Source organism: Archocentrus centrarchus, chromosome 17 (assembly GCF_007364275.1).
Source record: "Archocentrus centrarchus isolate MPI-CPG fArcCen1 chromosome 17, fArcCen1, whole genome shotgun sequence".
In the NCBI taxonomy this organism is placed as follows: domain Eukaryota; kingdom Metazoa; phylum Chordata; class Actinopteri; order Cichliformes; family Cichlidae; genus Archocentrus; species Archocentrus centrarchus.
The window spans coordinates 23,803,873-23,830,476 of NC_044362.1; the positions used below are offsets into that span (position 1 = coordinate 23,803,873).

At 40.9% G+C, this 26,604-nt stretch overlaps 2 protein-coding genes across 4 annotated transcripts in view; both read right to left on the reverse strand.

Annotated features, from left to right (window-relative positions):
• The window catches only part of arhgef18a (rho/rac guanine nucleotide exchange factor (GEF) 18a), a 30,402-nt gene extending 23,927 nt beyond the window's left edge, over positions 1 to 6,475 (reverse strand). Inside the window, exon 1 of one of the 2 annotated variants that reach the window (XM_030752099.1) lies at positions 6,360 to 6,475. The gene's annotated coding sequence lies outside the window, so the exon portion shown is untranslated. The remainder of the gene's footprint in view (positions 1 to 6,359) is intronic. The other variant, XM_030752100.1, reaches the window with a different exon arrangement.
• A 6,854-nt stretch (positions 6,476 to 13,329) lies between these two features.
• Positions 13,330 to 26,604, reverse strand: part of insra (insulin receptor a) — a 61,368-nt gene continuing 48,093 nt past the window's right edge. Inside the window, exons 9-21 of one of the 2 annotated variants that reach the window (XM_030751274.1) lie at positions 25,263 to 25,430; positions 22,933 to 23,131; positions 21,963 to 22,249; positions 20,670 to 20,809; positions 19,951 to 20,110; positions 18,809 to 18,908; positions 18,647 to 18,714; positions 17,859 to 18,088; positions 17,484 to 17,594; positions 15,973 to 16,132; positions 15,387 to 15,516; positions 14,986 to 15,120; positions 13,330 to 13,931 (exon numbers count right to left, since the gene is read on the reverse strand). In XM_030751274.1, coding sequence (XP_030607134.1) covers positions 13,574 to 13,931; positions 14,986 to 15,120; positions 15,387 to 15,516; positions 15,973 to 16,132; positions 17,484 to 17,594; positions 17,859 to 18,088; positions 18,647 to 18,714; positions 18,809 to 18,908; positions 19,951 to 20,110; positions 20,670 to 20,809; positions 21,963 to 22,249; positions 22,933 to 23,131; positions 25,263 to 25,430 — 2,246 coding nt within the window. In that variant the 3' untranslated portion in view covers positions 13,330 to 13,573. Of the gene's footprint in view, positions 13,932 to 14,985; positions 15,121 to 15,386; positions 15,517 to 15,972; positions 16,133 to 17,483; positions 17,595 to 17,858; positions 18,089 to 18,646; positions 18,715 to 18,808; positions 18,909 to 19,950; positions 20,111 to 20,669; positions 20,810 to 21,962; positions 22,250 to 22,932; positions 23,132 to 25,262; positions 25,431 to 26,604 lie in introns of those variants that run through there. The other variant, XM_030751275.1, reaches the window with a different exon arrangement.

Sequence of the window (26,604 nt, forward strand, 5' to 3'; positions counted from 1 at the left end):
AGAGCACTTTTCAGAGCAGCCCAAAAGAAACACCAATTTGAAAATCAACATTCACTTAAAAAAAAATAAATAAATAATGATAATGATAAATGTGGTTTAACTTCAAATTGCTTTTAAGTTTTCAAAGCATATCAGACTACAAACTGTATGTAAAAGATGGATGTAGCAACCAACTGGTTTTGAAGCCTCAACATTTTTCTTTTGGCTGCCATCATATTATTTATTTTTTATATCTATTCATCTAATTTTGGAGCCAGAAATGACCGTATTTGAATGAGAGGATACAGTGCCACATCATAAATTTGTTTAGTTAGCAAGCTATATTCATAAACTGTATGAGTGCAACAGACAGTCAAGATATAGTCATGGTAAAAATCTACACCCTCTTTAAATTCTAAAGTTTTTTTCAGGACATAATTAATATAAATAATAAAAATAATCTGGTTCTTAACAGGCTTTGAGATTAGGAAACTACAAGCTGAACTACAAAACATGACATATCACTGCATCATTAAACAATCTTAAAGAAGCAGTTGTTGTTCCCCATCAACTTGGTAGGTTTATAAGGTCATTTCCAAACAATCTGAAGTCTATCATTCTGAAGTGAAAAAAATTATTGGACAGCATTCAAGCCAGTTCCCAATCTTCTCAGGAGTGGATGTCCCAGCAAATTCTCCCCAAGGTCAGACAGTGGAATGCTTGGAGAGAAAAAACACAAGAGCAACATCTCAGACTCTACAGGCCTCAGTTAGGATGTCAAATGACAAAATTCAAGAAAGTTCAATTAGAATAAGACTGAACAAGTACGGCTTGATTGGAAGGACTGTCAGTAGAAAGCCTCTTCTCTAAAAAAGAAAGAAAAAAAAAACAAAAACATGGCAGCACGGCTGAGGTTTGCAAAGCTGCATCTGAACAAACCACAAGACTTCTGGAACAGGACAGACGAGACCAAAGTGGAGATGTTTGGCCACAATGCACAGCACCACGTTTGGAGAAAACCAGAGAAAGCAAATAAGCACAAGCGCTGCATACCAACTGTCAGCACGGTGGGGGAGTGGTGATGATTTAGGCTTGTTTTGCAGCCATAGGACCTGGGCACATTGCAGTCATTAAGTTGACCATGAACTCCTCAGTAAAGCCAAGTATTTTAGAGTTAGAGGTGAGGCCATCTGTCTGACAGCTAAAGCTTGGCCAAAATTATGTCATGCACCAGGACACTGATACCAAGCACAGCAGCAAATCTACAACAGAATGACTGAAAAAGGAACGATTCAAGGTGTTGCAGTGGTCCAGTCAACGTCTAGACTTCAACTGGTTAAAATACAGTGGTGGGACATTAAGAGAGCTGCACTTGAACAAATGTCCTCAAACCTCAGTGAACTGAAGGCACACAGTAAAGAAGAGTGGACCAAAATTACTCTACAGTGATCTGAGAGACAATAAATAAATAAATAGATAAAGTCATACAGAAAACAATTACTTCAAGTTATCATTGCTAAGGTGGTTCTACCAGCTACTGAATCATGCAGTGTACATCGTTTTTCCACACTGCTTTGGTCTACATTTTGGTTTAGTTTTTCTTAAATAAATAACGAGAGTAATATGTTGTGTGTTACTGTTCATCTGATGTTGTACTTACCTAATTTTAAGACCAGATAAGGACCAGATTTTTTTTTTTAATATATCCTGCATGCAAAGCCTTACAGAGGATGTGCTTTTTACCATAATTACAACTGCTGAGGGGAAACAAAGCATCACATATTGTAAAACGTTTTCAAAAAAAATAAAAAATAGCCCAAAGCAAACAGTAACAACAAGAAGACATTACTTTTCCCATGCTGTTGTATCATGTTACTTTCAAGACCTACTTTTAAGTTTAGTGGTACATCATCCACTAAACTCATGTGGTTGTACCATTCAACCCCTCGAAGGCGGAAGCCACACCTGAAATGATTCACCCACATGGGGTGGAGAGGGAACAGACCAGCGTGAAATACAGGTCATTCCCTGCAGAAGAAAAACAAGACTGGCAAGTCTGCCAAGTATCCTGCAGAGGACAGAGAGATGGGGAAATACTGCTAAATGCCCTGTTCGAAGAGCAGTTTCACTCAGTCTTGCTCACAGCAGCATAGCAACAGCAGGACTGTCCTGGCAAGACGACCCCAATGAGGCCACCCACAGCTGAGAGTCTGAGGAGGCAACAAAACCAGTGATCCATTTGCTCTTGGCTCTAATAAATCCAGAGTGATGCACATTTCATGCAGGAAATATGATCAAAAAGAGAAATACTACATTGCTTGCTCTCTCACGCATCCACCAGCCTTGACACACAGTTTACTTATTGACTAGAAACAGGGTGTTTTTAACTTTGCTGTAATGTGCCGTAATCGCATGCCAATGTGTTTCTGTCAGTATGAAGGGGTGAAACCGACCTTTACCGAGCCCTCAGTCTGAGGCAGGAGTGAGAGCATGTGTCTGCGTCGTGCAGTGTGAGTCTCAGATAACCCACAGCGTGCCCAAACCTTAAATCATGAGACTAGTTAGAAAATAAAGTACCCTTCATGATTTTCCAGTCTCTGGGCCTTCAGCCCTGTTTGTGGTCTAAATTTATAAGATTTTAGGTATTTATTGTATTTTCTCACTATTTCAGGCTGCCATTGGTTCAGTTCAACTCACTACAATAAGGACATTGATTACTAAACCTGAAAAACTTACTTTAAAGTGCAGTAATTTTTTATTTTTGACTGGATTGTAAAAACACAAGGATCACATTTATGCTTGCTACTGATCGACCTGTTGTAATCTGCACTCATCTGCAGCACCAACAGTGAGCAATACTAGCTAAGCATTAGGGGAAAAATGGAGCCTACTAATATAAACAAAAGGTACTTTCATCTGCTCCCTTATTTCCCAAAGGGTCACCACAACATATTTTTCTAATATTATAGTTTAATCTTCTTTAAATCAGCTGGCCAGCTGCTGGTACAAAAATCCCGCGATTGGTCAGATGCTGCCAACGCCACCCCTTTCAAGTGAAAGCACTCGTACCCAGATCAGGAAACCCTGGAATAACTTAGTGAGTTGATAACCAGCTTTGTGTGACCATCTATCTTGATCTTGATGTTAGGGTAAGTGAATCCAGATACCCTGAGTATGTTGAACTTGTTTTGTAGTACAGTGCTCAGGTCTCAAGTTGTAAGAGGAATGTGTTAACCACTAATGTCAGCAAATGAAAGGGAAAAAAACAAAACAAAACAAAAGCTGGGGCCTGTACTACAAAGTAGAGATTGGTAATATAGCCTGAAACATTATATTCTTAGAATAATATATATTCTAACAATAATAATATTCCAATGAGCTTTTCACTGCTGTCACTGATGACACGCTACGTAGTTTGAAGTGTGAATATAGTGCAGTAGCAGTGACACAGCATTATATCCAGTGGCGCAGCCTAAGGCAAATATAAGCACAAAAGTACCCTAGGTAGTGTTTTCCCAAAGTATAAAATAAATGTGCAACACATTAACAATAATTAAAGTAACTCAACCTTGTAGTTTTTCAGGAGCTGTACAATAAAACTGAAAAACATTTTCTACCTGGGATGCTTTGAGTTGGTTGAGCTTTTTAACCAGCTGCTTAAAGTCCTGCTTTTCCTCCGTGTAGCTGCATCAGTAATTTCAGTCCACCATTTATTCTTCTTGTCATGATATCATTAAGGAGTGCAGCTAGTGAGTGCAACTTGCCATGCTCAGAGGAATCATTTGTTAACATTTAGGTCACACATTACCAGCTGATAGTATCTCCTCCTTTGTAGCTGTTATACTCAGTATGTTTTTGACTCAGCTGGTGAAACAAGTTTGCTGTTTCCACTGTCAGCAGGAACTGTTTTCATGCATATTTTGCCAAGTTCTGCGCTTTGTTGGAGGTTGTTGAAGTAGCTTCCCTTTGTCATTGGAGGCTGACACACAGCTCATGCTCTCAGACATACCTGGGCTTGTCTCGTTGTTGGGTGCACTAGGAAATGCAAACACATGGTGATATGACACCTATAAAAATGTATACCGGTATTATCTCGGATGATACCATATGGCACAGCCCTACTACGACACAAGTTCACTGTAAAAGGATTTTTATTCCTCATTTGACTTCAATAATCCTAAAATCTTACAAAGAAAACTAAACTATGAAATTAGAAAAAAAAAAATACTGAAGAGGTCAAATATATAATACAGACTGAAAGCAACAGCTGATGTAGCCAAAAGCACTCTGTGAATGTGTACCCACGTTAAGTGGTGTGGTCAGTAAAACTGAAAGGAGCTACATAAATGCAGACTTATCAGTATCAGAGGTCCAGGGTGGAGCTGATGTATAATTACAGTTTCATAGTCTGCTAAATTAATATAGCATTTAGATGGGTGTGAGACAGTTTAGTTTCTTTCAGTGTTAAATGGTCTGGGAGTAAATAAATAACAAAAAACTGAATTTGTTTAGTTTATTCTATATGAGATCAGCAAGTTCAAGGCTTAGGTGTCCTTTTTAGTGCCATGCATCGGGACTTACAGAAAAACAAAATGGTTTAGAAATAGCTTGCAGTCAAAGGGAAAAAAGCTCCTCTGAGTCTTTATTTCTTGTTGATGCTTATCATGGAAAGATAATGATTTTAGACCAGGAATGTTAAACTCACTTTTAGTTCATGGGCCACATACAGTCCAATCTGATATTAAGTGCTCCGGACCAGAAAAACTTATACTTCAAGTTTTTCCCTTTTCCAAATGTAAAGAAGAAAAGTACATTCTGGAAATAGATAAACACTCAGATATCTTTTTTAGTCTTTTTCCATCTTTATGAATCAAACCGTTTGTGGACAACTTCTCTTCTCAGACATTTTCACTCGTGTGGAAAAACCTCCACACCAGGAATAGCAGTCCATTTTAAATAATAAATCGCATTAAACACAGGGATCTTGGATAATAGCTCCTCTGGTAAGCCTTCTCTCTCCTGAAGATTTTAGGTGCTGAAACATTCTTCCAAATGGTCTACTGAGTTTGATCTTTGGGTAAGAGGCAAGAGAACGGCACAGCTTAAACAGTTTATTATTTACAAATGTTTTTATTTCACTGCTTTCAAGACTCTTTTTTTTTTTAAATGAAAGCTAATCTACTTTTAGTGTCACTCCAACTGTCTTCAGCTCTGAGCTACTTCTACACAAAAAAGATTAAAGAAAAAAAGATTAGTCTTTCACTTAGCTTAAATTTCCAGCTAAATTAGCCACTTGCATTGTCTAATCCGATTTCAGTACTTCAACTTTAGCTCATTAGTTATTACTTTAACTCTTTCAGAGCTTATCATCATTTTTATTGTGTGCTTCAGTTTTGGTGAGTTGATTTCTTGTGTTTTATTAATCATTTACTAATTAGCAGGTATCGGTGTCTGTGTATATGTCTGTGTACATATTAACCAAATACGTAGGACCGCGTTCTTGCATTTATGCAATATCTCTAAAATTAGAAACATCCTGTCTCAGTGTGATGCTGAAACGCTAGTTCATGCATTTATTACTTCTAGGCTGGACTATTGTAATGCATTACCATCGGGCTGTAAAAAGCCTTCAGTTGAAATACTTTCTTCTTCAGTGAAAAAGAAACGTCTACACGTCCTAAAACGGTAAAAATATATCTTAACGGTTAAAATTTACGTATCAATCCGCCAATGAAAAAAATACTCCATTCCCGTGCCTTTAACCGGTTGGAGGCTGCAGATTCATATCACTCCGTGTATGGGATTACCCATACCATTAAATTTTTAATGGTTATGGATTCATATTATTCCGCTTTCCAGACTGGACACCCTAACGAAAAACTGACAGTTTCTTCATTTACTGGGATTCTTCAATATAATAAACAATCTCGAATGAGATTGCAATTACAGTCCAATCTGAATCTAATGAATGCTAAGGTGAACGTAGCCTGAATTCAGTGCGGTTCCTACTTAAAAAGCTGTCAGAGTAAATCCGCCCTCACTGACAGGAACACAAACAGGTGCAAAGCCAGGACAGTCGCGAGAGAAGGGAGCGGCAAAGGGTAACTGAACACGTATCCCAGCCTGAAATATAAAGTTTATAACTCATGTGTTTGCCACCACTTGGCATGCGGAGCTGAATTTATGCTAATTTACCAACCAAACTCTCAAGACGGTCAAGCCAGTTTTCCAGCTCACGTCGGCCTATAACTTCCCACGGTCGCGACGCAGCTGTGAGTTTTATGGCGTTAGTACGCTAATTTAGCTTGCTAACTACTTTTATCCACTTGATGCTCGTATGCTAACAATAACAGTTAACTCCAAGATCATTTTCATCTTACCTGCTATTGAAATGAAGCTGCGAGAGGCAGGCTTTCTGTGCAAATTTTATCTATCCGCGGCGTCCACTAAAAACAACAGCGAGAGAGAGAGAGGATGTCTCCGGTGGAACAAGTGCACAAATAAGAAGAAAAAAAAAAAGCTGATGAGGAGGGAGTGTTTCAAAACAAATCCCAGCCTCCTCTGGGTGAACCCTCCTTCCTCCTCTAAGCATTGTGGGAATCTACTGCTTCAGTAATACCTAAACTTTATCCAGCAGCTACTTCTACAGGCAGTCCTTAAGTTAATACAGACAGCCGGCATCCAAGATATGTTTATATTAGTTCTACTGCAGTACTGTAATAGTTCACCTTCCCAGTAAGGAATACTGATAGCCAGATTTAGTGAAGATGAGCTGGTGTGAAAAAGTAGGCGCTTTTATTTTGGTAAAAAGGAGCAGGTCTCCTTTGTGTATGTTCCTTCAGGTGATAGGAGCTCAGGTAGCATGAGTCAGAGAGCATTTCTTACATTCATTTAGTTTGTAAACGCAACTGCCTTGAGGCTGTTTGTGTTTGGTAAGCTAATACTAACAAAGATTATACTACACTCAGTGTCAAGAAGGTGTTTGGTGTGTCCTTTGGACAGAGGAAAGAGGACAAGGAGATTTGGTGGTGGAATGAGGAAGTGCAGGAAAGTATTCAGAGGAAGAGGTTAGAAAAAGAAAAAGTGGGATAATCAAGGAGATAAAGAAAGTCGACAAGAGTACTGGGAAGCAAGGTGTATGGCAAAAAGAGAGGTGTTAAAGGCTTATAGTGAGTTGTAGATGAGGCTGGACGCTAAGGAGAGAGAAAAGGACATGTATCGATTGGCCAGGCAGTGACATGGAGCTGTAAAGGATGTGCAAGCAGGTTAGGGTTATTAAACATAAAGATGGAAAGATACTAACAAGTGAAGAGAGTGTGTTGAGAAGATAAAAGGAGTACTCTGAGAAGCTGATGAATGAAGAAAAAGAGAGGATGTTTGGAGGATAGTGAGTGAATCAGGAGCTGCTGAGGATTAGTAAGGAGAAAGTGAGGGCAGCTATAAAGAGGATGAAGAGTGGAAAGGCAGCTGGTCCAGAAGACATACCTGTGGATATACGGAGATGTCTAGGAGAGTGAGCAGTGGTGTTTTTGATCTGATTGTTTAACACAATCTTGGAGAGTGAGAAGAGGCCTGAGGAACGGAGACGTGTACTGGTACTGATTTTCAAGAACAAGGGTGATGTGCAGAGCTGTAGTAACTACAGAGGGATAAAAGGTAACAAGCCACATCATGATGGTATGGGAAAGAGTTGTTGAAGTTATTTTAAGAAGAGAGATGAAGATCAGTGAGCAGCAGTATGGTTTGGAGACAGTGGCACCTACAAAAAGACAGGAGGCAGAGCTGGAGGTGACAGAGTTGAAGATGCTAAGATTTTCACTGGGAGCGACCTGGATGGACAAGATTAGAAATAAGTATATCAGAGAGACAGCCCAGGCTGAGTGGTTTGGAGACAAAGAGGCAAAGCTGAGATGGTTTGGATATGTGCAGAGGAGGGACAGTGGATATACTGGACAAAGGATATTGAATATGGAGCAACCAGGGAAGAAGAAAAGAGGTAGACCACAGAGAAGATTCATAGATGTAGTGAAGGAAGATATGCAGAGGGTTGGTGTGACGGAAGAGGATATTAGGGATAGGGTGAGATGGAAGCAGATGAGCCACTGTGGTGACCCCTAACGAGTGCAGTTCAAAGAAGATTATACTACACTCAGTGGTCACTTTGTTAGGTACACATTACCAGTACCATGTTGGACCTCCTTTTGCCTTCAGAACTGCCTTAATTCTTCATGGCATACATTCAACAAGCTGCTGGAAACATTCCTCACTTTGGTCCATATTGATATGACAGCGTCACTCAGTTTCTGCAGATTTGTTGGTTTCACATCAACCCAAAGGTGCTCTATTGGATTTAAATCCAGTGACTGTGGAGGTCATTTGAGTACAGTCAAGAAACCAGTCGGAGATTACTTGTGAGATGGCACATCATCCTGCTGGAAGCAGGAATCAGAAGATGGGTACACTGTGGTCATAAAGGGATGGACAACACTTAAGTAGGCTGTGGTGTTTAAACAATGCATAAATTGTGCTAAGGGGTCCAAAGTGTGCCGAGAAAATATCCCCCACGTCATTACGCTACCATCAGCAGCCTGAACCACTGATACAAGGCAGGATGGGATCCATGCTTTAATATTGTTTACGCCAAATTCTGACTGTACCATCTGAATGTCACAGCAGAAATTGAGACTCCTCAGATCAGGTGACCCTGAGCCATCCCCCAGTTATGTTGGTGGGGGGACACCCATGATGAACTGAGCATTTCTTATCCACTTTTTCCATATGCCACTATTGCATGCCATTAACATTTGTGCACTCTCCCTCCTATTGTTGATTGTTGGTGCTCTCGCTCTAATATTGCAGGATATTTAACTTAACGCCTTGATGCAACTGTCACTGTCAGTTGGTGCTATGAATGAGACTGAATTGAAATGCTTTTTAGGAAACTACTGGATAAAATCCATGCTTTTAAAAAATGTGTGTCAATTTCACATGCTGTTGTGCAAATGGAATAGACAACAGGAGGAAATTATTGGCAATTAGCAAGACACACTCAATAAAGGAGTGGTTCTGCAGGTGGGGACCACAGACCACTTCTCAGTACCTATGCTTTCTGGCTGATGTTTTGGTTACTTTTGAATGTTGGTGGTGCTTTCACACTCTTGGTAGCATGAGACGGACTCTACAACGCACACGAGTGGCTCAGGTAGTGCAGCTCATCCAGGATGGCACATCAATGCGAGCTGTGGCAAGAAGGTTTGCTGTGTCTGTCAGCGTAGTGTCCAGAGGCTGGAGGCACTACCAGGAGAGAGGCCAGTACACCAGGAGACGTGGAGGAGGCCGTAGGAGGGCAACAACGCAGCAGCAGGACCGCTACCTCTGCCTTTGTGCAAGGAGGAACAGGAGGAACACTGCCAGAGCCCTGCAAAATGACCTCCAGCAGGCCACAAATGTGCATGTGTCTGCACAAACGGTTGGAAACCGACTCCATGACGATGGTATGAGGGCCCAACGTCCACAGATGGGGGTTGTGCTCACAGCCCAACACCGTGCAGGACGCTTGGCATTTGCCAGAGAACACCAGGATTGGCAAATTCGCCACTGACACCCTGTGCTCTTCACAGATGAAAGCAGGTTCACACTGAGGGCGTGACAGACATGACAGAGTCTGGAGATGCCGTGGAGAGTGATCTGCTGCCTGCAACATTCTTCAGCACGAGCGGTTTGGCAGTGGCTCAGTAATGATGTGGGATGGCATTTCTTTGGAGGGCCGCACAGCCTTCCATGTGCTCGCCAGAGGTAGCATGACTGCCATTAGGTACCGAGATGAGATCCTCAGACCCCTTGTGAGACCATATGCTGGTGCGGTTGGCCCTGGGTTCCTCCTAGTGCAGGGCAATGCTAGACCTCATGTGGCTGGAGTGTGTCAGCAGTTCCTGCAAGATGAAGGCATTGAAGCTATGGACCGGCCCGCCCTTTCCCCAGACCTGAATCCGATTGAGCACATCTGTGACATCATGTCTTACTCCATCCACCAATGTCACGTTGCACCACAGACTGTCCAGGAGTTGGCGGATGCTTTAGTCCAGGTCTGGGAGGAGATCCCTCAGGAGACCATCCGCCACCTCATCAGGAGCATGCCCAGGCATTGTAGGGAGGTCATACAGGCACGTGGAGGCCACACACAATACTGAGCATCATTTTGACTTGCTTTAAGGACATTACATCAAAGTTGGATCAGCCTGTAGTGTGTTTTTCCACTTTAATTTTGTCTGTGACTCCAAATCCAGGCCTCCATTGGTTAATAAATTTGATTTCCATTGATGATTTTTGTGTGATTTTGTTGTCAGCACATTCAACTTTGTACAGAACAAAGTACTGAATGAGAATATTTCATTCATTCAGCTCTAGGATGTGTTATTTGAGTGTTCCCTTTATTTTTTTTAACAAGTGTATATTGGCCATAGGTGTGAACGATCATCTGTCTCTCTGTGTCAACACCATCATGGGCTGGCAACCTGCCCGGGATGTACCCCACCTCTCACCCTGTAACAGCTGAGATAGGTTTCAGCCTCCCAAAATGACCCTGAAGTGGTTAAAAATGGATGTATGATTGGATGGAAACATCCTGACTGTAATGTAAGTGGTGGTGAGACATCATCTTTATTCCTCATTTGCAAAAACCTATTTTTAAGTCCAGCCAATAAATTACTAGGTGTTTTTAAGAGCAAAAATTTCTTATTTCTTATGTCACAATCCAGGGATGCACAGTGAAAATAAAGTTTGAATGATTTCCGTCAAATTCAGACTGCTAATGTGTCATATGAGAAAAATTAATTTGGGTTTTGTCCATCAGCACTACCTTTAAATAGCAAGGAAATTATTACAGCAGCTTCATTAAGCATAGTGGCATTTAAGTAATACTTCAAATATATGTGACTCTACTTTTCATTACCATTTAGAAACTCTTTTTAAGGGATTTATTTGGAGTCACAGTGAGAAACTATAGGTATGGAGTTACAGATGGTTTCAGTGGTGCATGAAATCTCACCTACATTGTTCAAGTGTGAAAACAATCAACACTGTGCATTGCCTCTGAAATGTTTGTGTATGTAATGCTGTGCAGAAACAAGTCTGTGCAAAGGCTGGTCCTGTGCTGTGTTGCATATATGCAGTGATATACACTAGGGGGTGACATTGCACTATTGCACTGTGTGTGAAAGTTCAGCTTAACCAATACAGTATATTTGATCCTGTACTACAGGCCAGTGTATAACACAGTAAACAACCACAGATGTTTCCTTCACGAGTGTAGTTTTACATTATTAAGCATATCCATCCATCCATCCCCACTCGTTACTATAAAGGATTGTCTCATCTTCTTGTAGCGTGCATATCTCACATCTGAAGAGATGATAGTTGTGAGTTGAAAGTATCTGCAATTCTTGTGAAATCTGCTTTTCTAAAAGTAACTGCACTGAACAAAATGCACTTTTTAAAAATTTCTCCAGTTAATCATCAGAAACCAGCTTAAACATCCAGGGTACCAATGCTTGTTTTCAGTTCCCCCACATCATAGACCTTAGATTGGTGCCATTTTGCTGCTGAAACAATGATATATCTCATAATAGTGACACCTGGAATGGGTGTAAAATAGGTTTGGTTGCAGTTTTTAATAAAAACTTAGCGCTTTCCCTCATAAAGACAACATTTGACAACCTTCCCTGTACCATTAATGAGAGTTTTGGACACCTCAATATATAGCAATAAAGACATGCAATAAAGATTTTTCCAAGGGTAGTCCTAGTAAGCTGTATAGGTAGAGATCCCCCTCACTAACCTCTGATGCATACCCAGTCATTATGTCCTGGAAACAGGCCTGAAATATGACAAACTACTCAATTCAGAAAAGAGAAACTTACCTGTGGTAGGGATCCAAGGGGGAAAGAATTGTGCTTTTCAGGTCTGAAAACTTAATGTGGCTAATGACAGTACTTATGAAGGCTAAAAAAATTCTGGGAGAAATATTTCTAATTGCAGATGTGACAAGTGCTGAAGCGGCATGTAGGCTCCACTGTGCACGTAAACTGACTTCAGCATATGTATATGATATTTTTAGAAAAACTAAACACCTCAAATGTGCTGTACTCGAGGAAAACACAAGCATCAAATTTACTCATTCATAACAATTTTCTGAATTTCATGCTGGAAAAAAAATCAGACAAGCAGTGGCAGATTCTCCTCATGAATGCATCTCGCTGCATTATTTACAGCACTATTTTATTTGATCTTGATATGACGGGCAGACATCTTAAGCTGAAAACGCCACACACTCCTTCCCCCAGGCATCACATAGTAAAAAGACCAAGTGCTGTTGGTTGATCATGAGTCCAAAAAAGCTAATTAGTATGATTTTCTGGATTAGAAAAAATAAACATAAGAGACTAACATGTAAAAACATTTTCTATGACCGGAAATACTTCAAGAATGACAACATATCAACTATGTACAAAAACATCAATATAACATTTATATATATATATATATATATTTTATTATCTTCTATACCCACTAAAATATACCAACAAAGCAGCTATTGGTCAATCTGAGGAACTCGTTCGGCAACATGTTTTTGAAACAGTTTAAATATCCTTCAGCTGTAAATGTGAAAACTCAAAAAAAAGTAGGGGGGAAAAAAAGAAAACAAAAAAGACAAGCAAATAAATTAAAAAACAGAACCCAACAAATGTCCTATGTGTATCCTGTGTGCCTTTTTTTTTGGAATACTGCAGAGTGTGAGGAGGTAGGCTGCTTCAGCCAGCTTCTCCAGTGGATAAGAGTTTGTTCGAGGATGGGCCGCTTTCAACCATCCAGCAGGGAGCTCCCGAAGCCTTTCATTTTCAGTTTGTCATCTGCATGCGTTCAAAGATTCAGACACAGCTCCATGACGTGTGATGTAGGCCACAGACAAAAAAGAAGAAGGGCACTTTTTTTTTCCCCCCAAAACTCGGGATGAACTCCTGTGATGAAATAAGGGAGAGGGGACACAGTCTGGACTCAGGGGGGAGGGGCGGGGGAGGTCAGTAGCAGCCTTCTTGTTTGTCAAGAGTTTGTTTCACAGTTGAATGAAATATCCACCCAGATTAGCACAAACTTGGGTGTGTGTGTGTGTGTGTATACAATATCAGTCAAAGGTTTGGACACACTCTCCCATGGAAGAATGTGCCCAAACTTTTGACTGGTACTGTGTGTGTGTGTGTATATATATATATATATATATATATATATATATATATATATATATATATATATATATATATATATATATATATATATATATATATATAAACCTACAATCATGAACAGGAGAGACGGAGGAAATTCATCCTTAAATACAAAAAGTGTCCTCTGGCATCCATGCGTGGACTTGCTGTAGTGTGTTTGTGGTATTTGAAGCGAAAAATAAGGTCCTGAGATATGTACTGAGGGACTTTTGAGGAGAGTGTTTGAGTGTGATCTATATAAAACAACAACAAAAAAACAAAAATATATTTAAATCTATAGCATCAATGTGTTTGCGTGGGATGTGTACAGTATGTTAGGAGGGGCTGGACCGCGGTAGGGCCAGTATTCGTCCATTGGTCTTTCCCCCGTTCATGTGTGTGAACGGGATGTGGTGCTCCTCGTAACTGCCCCTCAGGCCCACGGAAGAGGCCTCATCCCTGTCCAAACACTGCTCCCTCTGGGAGTACGACGAAGGGTCCAGAGGGATGCTCTCCATGTTTTCCATGTCCAGGTCAAAATCCTCGCTCTCTGGCGGCTTGTTCTCCTCGCTGTAGAAGAAGGAGACCTCCTGGAAGGAAGGAAGAAGGTCCTCCCGTAGCATCTCGATGATCTCCTGAAAGGTGGGGCGCATCTTGGGGTTGTACTGCCAGCACATCTGCATCAGGTTGTGTCTGCAGGATAAGACAGATAGAGTAAGAGCTCAGTTAAATAATAGTCATGTGAATTGTGTACTTCTTTATTTCACACACACACACACACACACACACACACACACACACACACACACACACACACATATATGGAAGTGCATCTTCCATATGTTATATGGAAGATGTTATATGAATTATCCTTTTTAATAAATAACACTAAAAACCAAAACTAACTCCCTGATTTATATTATTCCTTTGCACCTCTCCTCTGTTGTCCATGAGCGCTGTAGTTTATTCTGAGACACCATCCTGCTGTAGGAAATACCCAGGCATCGACAGCTGAAAATATCCCCACCCTGAAAGCACACTTTAAGCAACACCTGCTAAAAACTGCTCTGCCCGGCTGTTTTAGGAAACTAAAAAGTAAACTGTACATCTGTTAGCAGTTTTTTTTTTTTTAAAAAGATTTACATATTTGTACTTATGGCTGAGTGCAGATTTAGCACACTACAAAAATATGGAGGGACAAACCAAAGTGTTATTAGCTCTGGTTTTTCCATGCCAATAATAACAAATACAGTCCTTTTCCAGCATTAACTTTTAATACTTCTTCAACCGAATAACAACAAAACAAAAACAGAAAGGCTGGCACAAATTGGTCCAAGTGAATATCTCAACTATAATGAATATGTAACAACTGTATATATTCAAATCATTGTCCTCCACTGATTAACAAACTATCTCATAGGCTCCCACTAACACCACCTAACCCTGATCCCATGGAGACAGAAACTGAGGTGCTGACAAAGGCTGGAAGAGACGGACAGAGACCTCAACAACACCCCGCTGCAGTGCAAACAGGTTATCAATTTCAGACCTAAAATCATTAACCCTCATAATAAATGTAAGTAGGGGTCCTAAATCCAATTTGAGGTTTTCCTAAATTCTATTTAAAATTTTTTTTTAAATATATTAAATATATTTGTTGCAGGAGCAGTGCAGACTGTAAGCTGTTAATTTAAGCAGCAGCTTTTCCTGACTGCGTATCCAGCAGTTCCCCTCTGCTCATACTCACAGTCTGTCAGCACAATTGTCCGGCCGGTCCAGGTAGCCTCCTTCCATGACAAACTTGAGGACCTGCTCATTGGACATGCCCTGATATGGCTGCTCAGCCAGCGTGCTGATCTCCCATAGCACCACCCCAAATGACCTGGTAAACAGGCGGAGAAGAGGGAAAAACACACAGAGAATGACAACACAGCAATTAGGCCCCAGACTAAATCTGCCTGCAAACACAGACAGAGGACAGACATGTGCATGTAATACTGGTAAACAATGCTGTCTGGTCAGGTATCATTTAAACATCTGTAATATATTTATTATTGTTATTCTGATCTGGTTTTATGCCCACCACCGTTTCTAAAATGGAAAGTATGAAGGAGGAGGCGGAGTCTGAAAATCAGACATCTCACTGACCAGCAGTCTGAATGTGTAGTGAAGACGCCGTCCTTCAGAGACTCAGGTGCCATCCACCTGACAGGCAGCAGACCCTTCCCTCCCTTCCTGTAGTAGTCGGTCTCATAGATGTCTCTGGTCATACCGAAATCTGGCAAAGAAAACAATAAGTCAGAGTCCAAGAACAATCAAACCTGCACAAATCTATCTCTGATTTCAGTGTCTCTGGTGTTTGTTTTTTTTAATTCACTGTCTGCTGTGATAGCTTTTATACCCTCGTCGAGTTCCCCTTTTCATGTTTAAGTTACTAAGTATACTAATTTGAGTGAATTTAGACGGGAATATGCTGGTTGTATATTAGCATTACTTCTTCCCATGCCTGTTCAGTCACTACATGGTGCCTAGGCTGTGGAGTTTATGTGCTCACACTGTGACATAAAACCCCAAAACAAAACAAAACAAAAAACTAAATAACCAACAGTGTAACAGAGAGCAATCCGGTTGATTGTTGTCTTTTCATGCTTCCACTAGGAGGCACCAAAATCTGAATATTTCTAATTCACCTCCAAGTTCTATTTTTGTGCCCATTCACTTTATGAAACCTTACCTCCTATTTTGACCGTAAGATCATGCGCTACCATGCAGTTTCTGGCTGCCAGGTCTCTGTGGACAAACTTCTTGGCGTTGAGATAAGCCATGCCGTCCGCAATCTCGGCAGCCATCTGGATCATCTCCTTCAGAGTGGGCGGTGGACGGCCAGGGTTATTCTGAGGGACATGGGACAGATTTTCAAATTCTAGTGTATTAACAAGACTTATCAGGGCCAGAACATTCATGGTTTTTATCATGACATCTATTAAAAATGTACAAAAAAAAAAAAAATTACTATGCTGATGGATCACTGCATATATAATAAATCAAATCTCAGGAAAGTTCCCACCTGACCACCTCATAATCTCTACGTCCCCACCCTCACTTATGGTCAAGAGCTTTGGGTAGTCAATGAAAGAGCAAGATTGTGGATACAAGTGGCAGAAAGGAGATTCTTCACAGGGTGGCTGGCCACTCCCTTAGAGATAGGGTAAGGAGTGCAGTCATTTGGGAGGGGCTCAGAGTAGAGCCGCTACTCCTCCACATTAAAAGGAGCCAGTTGAGGTGGTTTGGATGCCTCCTGGGCACAGTCTTCCAGGCATGTCCTACTGGTAGCAGGCCCCAGGGTAGACCCAGAACACACTGGAGAGATTATATCTCTTGGCAGGCCTGGGAATGCCTCAGTGTTCCCCCGGATAACCTGGAGGAGGTGGCTGGGGAGAAGGAGGTCTAGGTTTCTCTGCTTATGCTGCCGCCCCCATGACCCGGCCCCGGATAAGTAGAAGAAAATGGATGGACGGATGGAAGTGTAACTGTAACTTTTTTAGTTTAGTAACTGTAATTCGTTCCACCCCTTTTGAGGCTGATGCCATGTTTTCAATTGGCTTTACTGCTAAAACCTTCTGTCAGCACCCTGCAGCTCAGCCCTGTTTCTACTCCAATGAAAACGCCATCTATATGTTTACTTAAAAAGGCGCCACTTCGCTTTGTACATGCAAGCCACCTTTGTTAATACAACATAAATTGATCGTTATTTGTCCACAAAGTGCCTGATGGAGATATCATTTAGTCCAGATCAAAACAATCTGGCTGGAAAGAAAACAGCAGACGGGGAGAAATGTTTCACCAGGAAAATAACTCTATGACTCTTACTGTGTTAACAGCTTACTTTAAACGCCGATGGAATTTTTTATTTGTACTTTTACATGCAAACTAAGTGTATTTTTAAAGCACCGTTCTAGATGGAACATCACAAAGCACCAAAGTGGAGCCTAATGTATTTAGCAGAATAAGTCCAGTTAAAACATGACATTTTAAAAGTGTTTATGCTGTTCAGTGTAAAAATAATTCCCCCATGCACAGATAAAAAAGATGTTTTCAGAACTTTGCATACAGACAAAAAAAAATGCAACCTAAGCCTAGTTTGCCTATTATACACATAAAATGCAGAAGTGAAAAGAAGAAAAGAAACCAGAAGTTCAATGTGACCTAAAGCAAGTATAAACATAACTCAAACAAATGTTTTACCTCAGCGTCAGGTCGCAGAGAGCGCAGGAAGCTCTTCAGGTCTCCGTGGGTCATCAGCTCCATCACCACCAGGGTGGGCTGCCCCTTAGACACCACACCCAGCAGACGCACCTGGCAAACAGGAACACGGGGATTTTCATCTGAATATAGTTTTATTTTTATCACTTTATCAAAAACGGGAATTAGAAGTCAGCAGGTGAAGCAGGTGCTGCCTTTCACACTTAGAACTTTCTATTCTAAATACCCACAAATAAGAGCTAACACATACAGCTATGGTCCACCGACTCAAACCACACCTACACATTGCCAGTAACCAAAACTGATAATGTCCTCTACTCATGTCCAAGAGGAGAAAAAGATGTCACTTCTTATTACCACATGGTGGCAGCTGAAGGCCTTCATGACGGAGGCCTCATTCAGGAACTCGATTCTCTCCCTCAGGCTGGCCGACTCGTTCACCGTCTTCACCGCTACTCGTGTTTCACCCTCGCCCTTCACGATGTCCTTGGCAATGCCCTCATAGACCATGCCGAAGGAGCCCTGACCCAGTTCCCTCAAAATGGTGATCATCTCTCTAGGTACCTCCCACTCGTCCTCCTCATACACTGCAAAAAACAGGTTTTCACGAACAACTTAGGCCTTAAAGTTTACAAGCACACAAGAAAACAAATTAATGGGCATGTCCAACACTGGTAATAAAAAAAAAAAGAAATAGAAAGAAAAAATTAAATGTGTGAGTTTTATGAGTTGAGTACGTCAGATATGTGAGCTTCAGGTTGCCAGCGAGCAGGTGTCGAAGCTGCAGCTTGTTTCAACTAACTGAGGTCATAAAATCTGAAAGTCAGATGTGATGCTATTAGCCTGGACTGTGCTTCATTAACTGTGTTTAAATGTTTAATTTACTCCGACATAAAGTAACAGAGGAGATGGATTTTCCACGTGTGCGTTACTGAAAAGGGAGATATGACTGAGCTCACTGTTGCCTCACTGTCAAACATTTATAAATGTGTCTGGGAAAACACAGATGGCCAAAGCTGACAAATCACAGCTGTACAGCCCTGATGTGTAATTGCAACTAAGGTGCCAAAATTCCTTAAATTAAAGCTAAAAATACAGACTACGGCTATTATGTTGTTGACAAAAGTCTCAAACCTTCCACTTACCTTCATTAGCGCTGAGATACTCAGGGTTTGAAGAGGCATAGATGGGGCCACTGGGACCTTGGGTTTGACTAAAAGGAAAAAGAAAACAAGCTTAATAAGAACACTGGTAAAACATCAAATAATGAGAGAATGAGTATTGAGCAGGACATGAAAAATATGGACCTTTTCTTGAACATGACGAATCCCACCAAGGCCACACACAGCACCAGGACAAAGCAGATGATGGGCCCGATGATGATCTTTACAACGTAGAGAGGATCGCCTGTTCAACAAATCCGCCCGCACAGTGAGTCATATTTCAGGTGAAGAACAAAAACAAGCTCTACATAATAAACCTGCTCAGCTGGGATCAATATGCTGCTCTGTGAACCTAATCTGCTTCAAGTACAAGTTTTTGATTTGGTTCAAGTAAACCGATGCACGCCAGGTGTCTGTCTGCTTGGTTTTCATGTTAATATTCTACTTTTATGTAAATTTACACTCGTTTCTCAGCTGTTTTTTGTTTGTTTTTTTAAAACCGCAACATTTTAAAATCAGAACAGGAAGGCTCAAATTTACTCAAATTTGCACCGATTTGCACACGTTTTCAGCACAGTAATCCCCAAATGATTACTTGCACAAATTTTCTGGCATTTGATATTAAAATACACAAATGAAGTATTATCTCTCAAGTATGCACTAATTTCTTTGTATTGGTCTAAGAGAAAACACTATAGCTCAAAATCTCAAATTAAACCAGTGCGTGCACACACACACACACGCACGCACACAAAAGAAAAAAGGTGGCAATCATGCAAATGAGATGCTGTTACAAATAAAAACAGGAAAATTTGACTGTTGTCACATGAAATACTCTATAGATAAGTTTATTTTCCCATTTTAGAATAAAACAAAAAAGTTTGAATTTATAGCCTTTTCCTATGGAAATATTTTTATAAAGCATGGAAGAGTAAGAGAGTAACCTGTAATTAACAACACTCTTAAACTTAATAGGACTCGAGATGATGAAAATAAACAGATGCATATGTGAGAGTTTATGTTTGAATTATGTTTGTTAATACATGTTTATTATGTTTTACTTTACTTTTTATTTACTTTTATTCATTCCTGTAAGATGGTGGTGAGTCTACAATGAATAAATAAATGTGCCGTGTACATGGTCATTCATTTTTCCTTTAAAAGCAGATTTTAAACCAATGTAATTTATTATTAACACTCCAAAATTTTGCATATTGTTCATCAGATAATGAAAATTAATACTGAAACTACCTAAAACTGGATCTGAATGCAGTCTGTTTACTTACTTGGGTCCTCAACGTAGAAGTACGTGGGCTCAGTCCACGAACCGTTTCCAGCCAGCGAGGTGGCCCGGATCCTCACCGTGTAATTCCCAGGATGCATCACTTTCAGCCTGCAGCCGTGGCTCGTTTTGTACATGTTCCTCGACACGCAGTAGTGCAGCTCCTGCAGAAGAAGGATGGTGGTTCAAGTATGTACAGTTTAAAACCTAATTTTGACTCATTTTGTTTCTTCTCTGTGTGTTTAAATGTTTTTATTTTTTCATCTTTTCACAAAACATCCACATTGTATTTTGTTTTGGTTTTTTTTTGGTTTTCCACTACAAATAAAATCATCAGCATCAACCAGATGTTTTGCTTCACTGATCTCTATGGCAACTAAAACATGGTGCACCGTTAAAATTGCTTCTCCATTAAGGTTATCAACCAAATGACATTAGTGGGACCAACAGATCAAGTAATAAGCATTGCTTTTAGCCATCTGTGCTGCATGGTGAGTTTTAAGATGGACAATTTGTTTCTCCGAAATTGTTTTCCATTGAAAGCCAAAGCTGTTATGTTTAATGAAAAGGGGGAATATAAAAATCGCTCTCTGTAAGAATCATTTGCGTTGGTGTGAACTTGCAGTGAACTCTGCCATCCCAGATTCAAACCATTACATATACTAAGACAATAATGCCATGACAGATGCATGTACGGATGTGTGAGTGTGTGCATGTGTTCACCTCAGAGTCACCCAGTCGCTTGTAGTTGATCTCGTACAGGATGATCATACCATTTGGGGCTTGCGGTTCCTGCCAGGTGATGTGTACCGTGTTCTCTGTCACCTCACATTTGATGAGACCCGAGATGTCATCGGCCTTGTCTGCGGACAACAAAACGACATGAGTCGCATTTCCGTTAAGACTCGAGCTTGTTTGGAGTAAATAAAAGATGAGCTGCAGAACCGTCCTTGGTTTGGTACAGACTGCAGACATTCGCTGTACGTCAGTATCTCCCTTTCTCCTACTGTTCAAGAACCAATCAGTTTTGGCAATAAAGACAGGTCTGTGGCAACTTTATTGTTCACATGCCCATTTCCTGGGGTCTCTAAACTGAAAGTTGACCTACTATGCTGCTATACCTATTTTATGCCACATATATATACTATTACAATATGTATTTTCACATTAAACATTGCCAAAGTTTCAGAGAATGAGGTCAGTGTATGTGAAAGTAATCCCTGTGAACCAAAATCTCCGGCTTTACACTGCTGTAAACACGGTTTCACAGTTTTCACTACTCTGGGCTTTTTTCAAGCCTTCTGTTTGCAAGCAATTGCCAGTCAGAAGGAAGTTAGTTTAAAGAGAGAGTCCATGGCAATCACGGCTTACTAGGTAAAAAACTGACAGGTTGGCCAGTGGTTGCTGGTAGTCACTATGTGAAGATGGTTCCAAAGAGGTATATGGTGCTGCACCGAAAAGCTCCTTGCGATTGCATTTGTTGCTAGTGGATGCCCATAGTGTGCATTGCAAACTTGCCTGCAAACACTCACCAACTACTGATCGGTACTGAAACTCTGAAAAAAGTGATGCAAACTGGAAATCGAGACATTTCCCCTTCAAAATAAAAGCTGTGTTTTTTAAATGTGTTGGTTGCAGTGGTTTACGTTCTCCATTTCCACTTCCTACTCAATACTCCTCGGCAAGTAATTGGCAAGTGTTTGCAGACAAGTCGGTGTCTTCCATGGAGAGTACAGGTGACCACAGTAATCTGCACAATCACTCTTTGTGAGCGATTTCACAGTGACAGCCAGGAACCTCCAGTAACCAACCAGTACAATCACTAAATATGCATTTAGTGATTGTAGGAGTCTAGGCCTGTTGTGGCTGATGCCTAAAACATGTTGTTTCAGATATGAAGGATCTGAAACCAATACCAAAATCAAGATACAAACAATATTGTAACAACCCTCCACTTTTATTATTCAATCATACATAAACAAGCTCCTCAGTAACGCTAGTGATGGCTCCTTTTACCTTCAGGCATTGTGCGGGCACTGACATACGCCGCCATGCTGCAGCGGGCTGGGTCGTTCGGGTGGTTGCAGGCGTGGACCTCAATCTGGTAGCTGGTGAAGTGGCGCAAGCCGGAGATAACAGTGGATTCCTTGGCATGGACCGTGACCACAGTCTTGGTGCTTTCAAAGGTTTCCTCATCCTCGTCCACAGGGACGGTCATACCGGCAGGAGGGCTGGGGGCGGTGGTCAGGAAGGGCAGCGTTCGGTTGGCGATGCCCATCACAGCACGTCGTTGCCTCGCGCGTCTACACAAAGGAAGTCAACTTTAAAGTTCTTTACAGAAGATAATTAAAAACATACTTTTCCAACATCAGATTCAATCCGGCAATCCTTCATTAAAGGACATCTCTCCCCTCCCTCTAGGACAGCTGGCTTTTCTTCTGGTGTGGCTGCAGGAGGAAAAAAAGACCTAAACCCTTTATTACATGTGGTCAATGAACCACTTTTCTAAACTTTGGCTCAGTTTCCCAAACAGATTATCTGTTGTAGATTAGTTGTGGAGTGAAGTTTTCTTTTAGCTGAGGTACACCCTAATTCAAATTTAGTTTCTTACTGCCAATTAGAATAATTGTGTATAGCATGTATTTACAAATATAATTTTTGCTTGTGCAACTGATTGGTAGATGGATCTGAAAGGAAGTTTTAACTAAATCTCTACTTCATTAAATACTAAATAAGAACTGTTTTTACATTAACTCTTCACTGTATTGGGAACTAAAGTGAAAGTGATGCTGAACTCAATTCAGTTTTGATGATGTCAGGATGAGAAAGGAAAATCTAAAAGTGTTTTTGGTTTACTTCAACTGCCTCAAACCTTAAAAAAATAACCCTCCAGAGGACACGTGGTTCATAAAAAATTAAAGCCAGAAAAATGACATTTTTACTGAATATAATTGTTCCTGTACAGCTTTGTTGTCAGGAGTCTTACTTGATCTCAAAGACTTCATTGTGAAGGTAATTCTCAAAAGTTTTGCGGTACTCCGAGTCCTCTTTTTCCTTCTTGAGCTCCTTTTCGGTTTTGGGACAGGCGCAGCATCGTGTCCCCTGGCCCTGCTCCTCTGTCTGGTTCCACTTCTGCTCCTCGTCACTGTCCACCTGAGTGGGCACCCGTGATGGCACCTTCATCCCTAGTGACATGCAGTCAGCAGAGAATGAAAAATAAATTTCAGTCAGACAGAATGAGATGACAGGCGCGATAAACAGATACACAACACAGTCTTATGCACAATCCCCCCCACCGCCCTCCCCCGGGTGGCATGTCTGTCATTGTCATCCCCGGGTCCTCACCCTCTCTGGTGGAGATAAATTGCAAGTGACACGACTTCCCCGCAGACTCCCATCTCTGTATGAGCGAGCGTTACGGGAGTTCAAAAAGGGAAACATCGGGCTTGATTGTGTGCTAACACAGACTGGCACTGATGGAAAGGCACCGACGCATGCCAGGCTACGACCAAAATAATTCAACCAAGCTATGAACTTTTCCCGAACTGGAAATGAAGCAAGAGGAAGACTTTTTCAGTGCCACGTTTCATGTAGTTTTCAGTTATGCGTTTCAGCCCTAACAAAAGATACAACTTAATCTAATTTTCCTGTTAGCGAGCAGGGAGTGAAACTGTTCCTGTTAGGAGAAGATTAAACAGACTCAGAAAGAAGTCAGACACACTGTTGCACTTCTCTGCCTGAAAAATTTTCAAACAGATACAAACATGCACCTATATGTTATTGCTATCATAAGGAACTTTTCCACTCCATTCTTGGTGATTGTGGTTGTTTTATGTAACGCTGCTCAATTTTTTGGAAAAAAAAAACAAAACAGCCCAGTGTTTTGGTTTTGATGACTTGTTTCCTTTGGGAATATCATTAAACAGTAGATTTTCCTTTTGATTAGTCAGTTTCTCTTGTAAGAGCAACCACTGGCCCCCCACCATCCCTTCCCTCCACCATGGGAGGTCCAAAGGTGCAGATGGAGGAGGCAGCAGCCTCCTGAGATATTGAATCTGTGGGGAAAGGGAGTGGGTATCAAGCCGATAACCAAAAAACACCACTGTCACACACAGGCCTAACTGGACTGAGGGAAAAACCCTCAACTATCAGAAACAAATGAGAGGGCAGTATAGACAACCATTAATGATCTTTCTGCAGGTTCACCTACAGAAACCTTGTTAAGACTCCCTTTGGATAGATCTTGTTGATGATTTTCTGTCATGTGCCCCTGAGCTGCTCTAAAGAATGAGTGATTGGGGGGGGGGGCTTTCAGGGATGAGCAAAGACACATGGTTGTAAAGACAAAGGATTTGCTTGATTTATAATACCAGAATGTCAGTAATGTATCTCATCTGGGTCACAGTCCACCACAAGTTATTGCCCATAAAACTACAAATTTAACCTTGACCTTGAGCACAGTTTGGGTGGAGACCCATCAGGTGATCAAACATGTAAGTTTGATCTAATTCTGCCCAAAACTGTAGGGAAATGCAGAGATACACCTTGCAATAGCATAAGGTCAACAGTCCTTTGGCCAAATGAGCTAATGAGACAAATCAAGAGTATTATTTTGAAAATGGATGCAGTACAGTAACAATTTTCTGTTGTTTTTTTGTTTTCGGATGCTGAAATACGGGAACTCCTCCACTCAAGGGAGCAACTCATCCCCTAAGCATTGTCATGTTGGTGCTTAGGGGCTCTACATGCACACCCTGACCTATGGCTATGAGATATATATATATACAGGGATCAAAGAATAAGACTACTGATACAATAGAAATGAGCATCCTCTGAAGGATGATGAGGGTACAGCCTTAGAAATATGGTGAGGAATTCACTCAGAGTAGAACTCCTACACCTCCACCTTGAAAGGAGCCAGCTGAGGTAGTACCTGGACCCAGACAAAGGGCTAAAAAAAATTGATGGGTAGATTTTCAGAATTCACTGAAAAGCAAAACAGTAACTGTAAATAAATTGAAATCATTGTGCCCTAATAAATGACACTTTGGGTTAAAAATAAAAACCACTAGAATCTTTCCTTTTTTCAAGTTAACAAAAGACTTTTGATATCAAGTTGCCATTGGGGAGAATTACATCACAAAATATTTACTGTCATACGAGTAGGCTGCAGCAGCTTGTAGTAGTCAAGAGCTTTAAAGTGAGAAGAACTCTTGAGCTAATGAAAAGCATTCAGAGTGCCGGACACAGAAGCTACTGACCCAGAAACAGACACAAACACACAAACACACACACAACACAAACAATATGGCTCACCCTTCTGGCAGTAGTCAAACTTGTAGAGCTCGCTGGCCTCAGGCTGACGCTGGCAGAAGACCAGGTAGTGAGTGATGTTACCGTTGGGGTCATTGGGAGGTTTCCATTTGAGGATGATCTGGGAGGAGGAGTTGGAGGAAGAAATGGGGTCCAGTGGGACTGACGGTTCTGGGGGAACATCACAGAAGTAGGTGTTTAAAAAGTAAAAATAAGAAGGGAATAAAGCAATACATACAATAAGCACACTGCGTAATAAATCACCTTATTTATCCTAAGATTGTAGGCATACACAAAGAAGATTTTAATAAATACTTAAATTATAAATATACACTTAAACATATTACTGAAATGTTGTCACTCATTGTTAGGGATGTGTGCAATTGGTCATTTGTGATCTCTTCAGATGGTCATATTCCCAAATTTGGCAAGTCTTTCTGCTTACTTCATTGTGTTCATTTGCTTTTTAATTTGGAAAGGTTGAGAAAAGATGACATCTTTATTGATATTTATTGCTCAGAGTGTTTAAACAGCACAGATGGCTGTTTGCTGTATACAAACACTATGACTTGTTAGCAGGATTGCTGCTAATAAATTAACTTTTCTAATACATATCACCCTACTTAGAGGGCAATTAACAGTTACAACTAATCACCTTACTACAAATACTTGGATTCAAAAATTTTTCATGATCAAGCCAATATTTGCTTTCATCCCAATGTGAATTTTCTGAGTCGTTTTTCATTTGTCAGCAGATAAATCTGCTTTTCCACTATTTTGGAATCGCATGACTGCACAGAATGCAAAAACAAACAAGACAGATGCAGTACTACATATTCTGTGGTATATTGATGTAAACATGAGCACAGTTGAACAGGTGCTATCACTCAGCTGTTTTGGATTTGTAATTTTTTTTTGTGGGGGGGGTGTCAAAGTGCTGTTAAATGAAAGTCAGTGATCAAGTGTGTGAAGTTTGATGGGTCTAGCTTTAACATGTCATCTACGGTGTGGATTTGTACATCCTATGTGACATCATTCTTGAGTTATCGCCTTCACAAGATTTTCAGAAAACTTGACCTCTGACCTTTACCTTTAGGTCAAGGTCACAGAGATTCAAACTTGTGTGAGATTTTCAGGTGACGCATCTATGGTGTGAATTTGAACATTCTAGGTCACATCATTCTTGAGTTATGGCCAACGTTAAAGGTTTTGTGGAGCAGACACCGCCGATGCCACCAGTGCCAAGCCTGTGACAACAGCTTGACTTTTTTTCTTCAAAAACAGCCGAGCTTAACCGCAGCAATGTGTAACAACATTCAGTACAGGCACATGGTCATAAACCCGC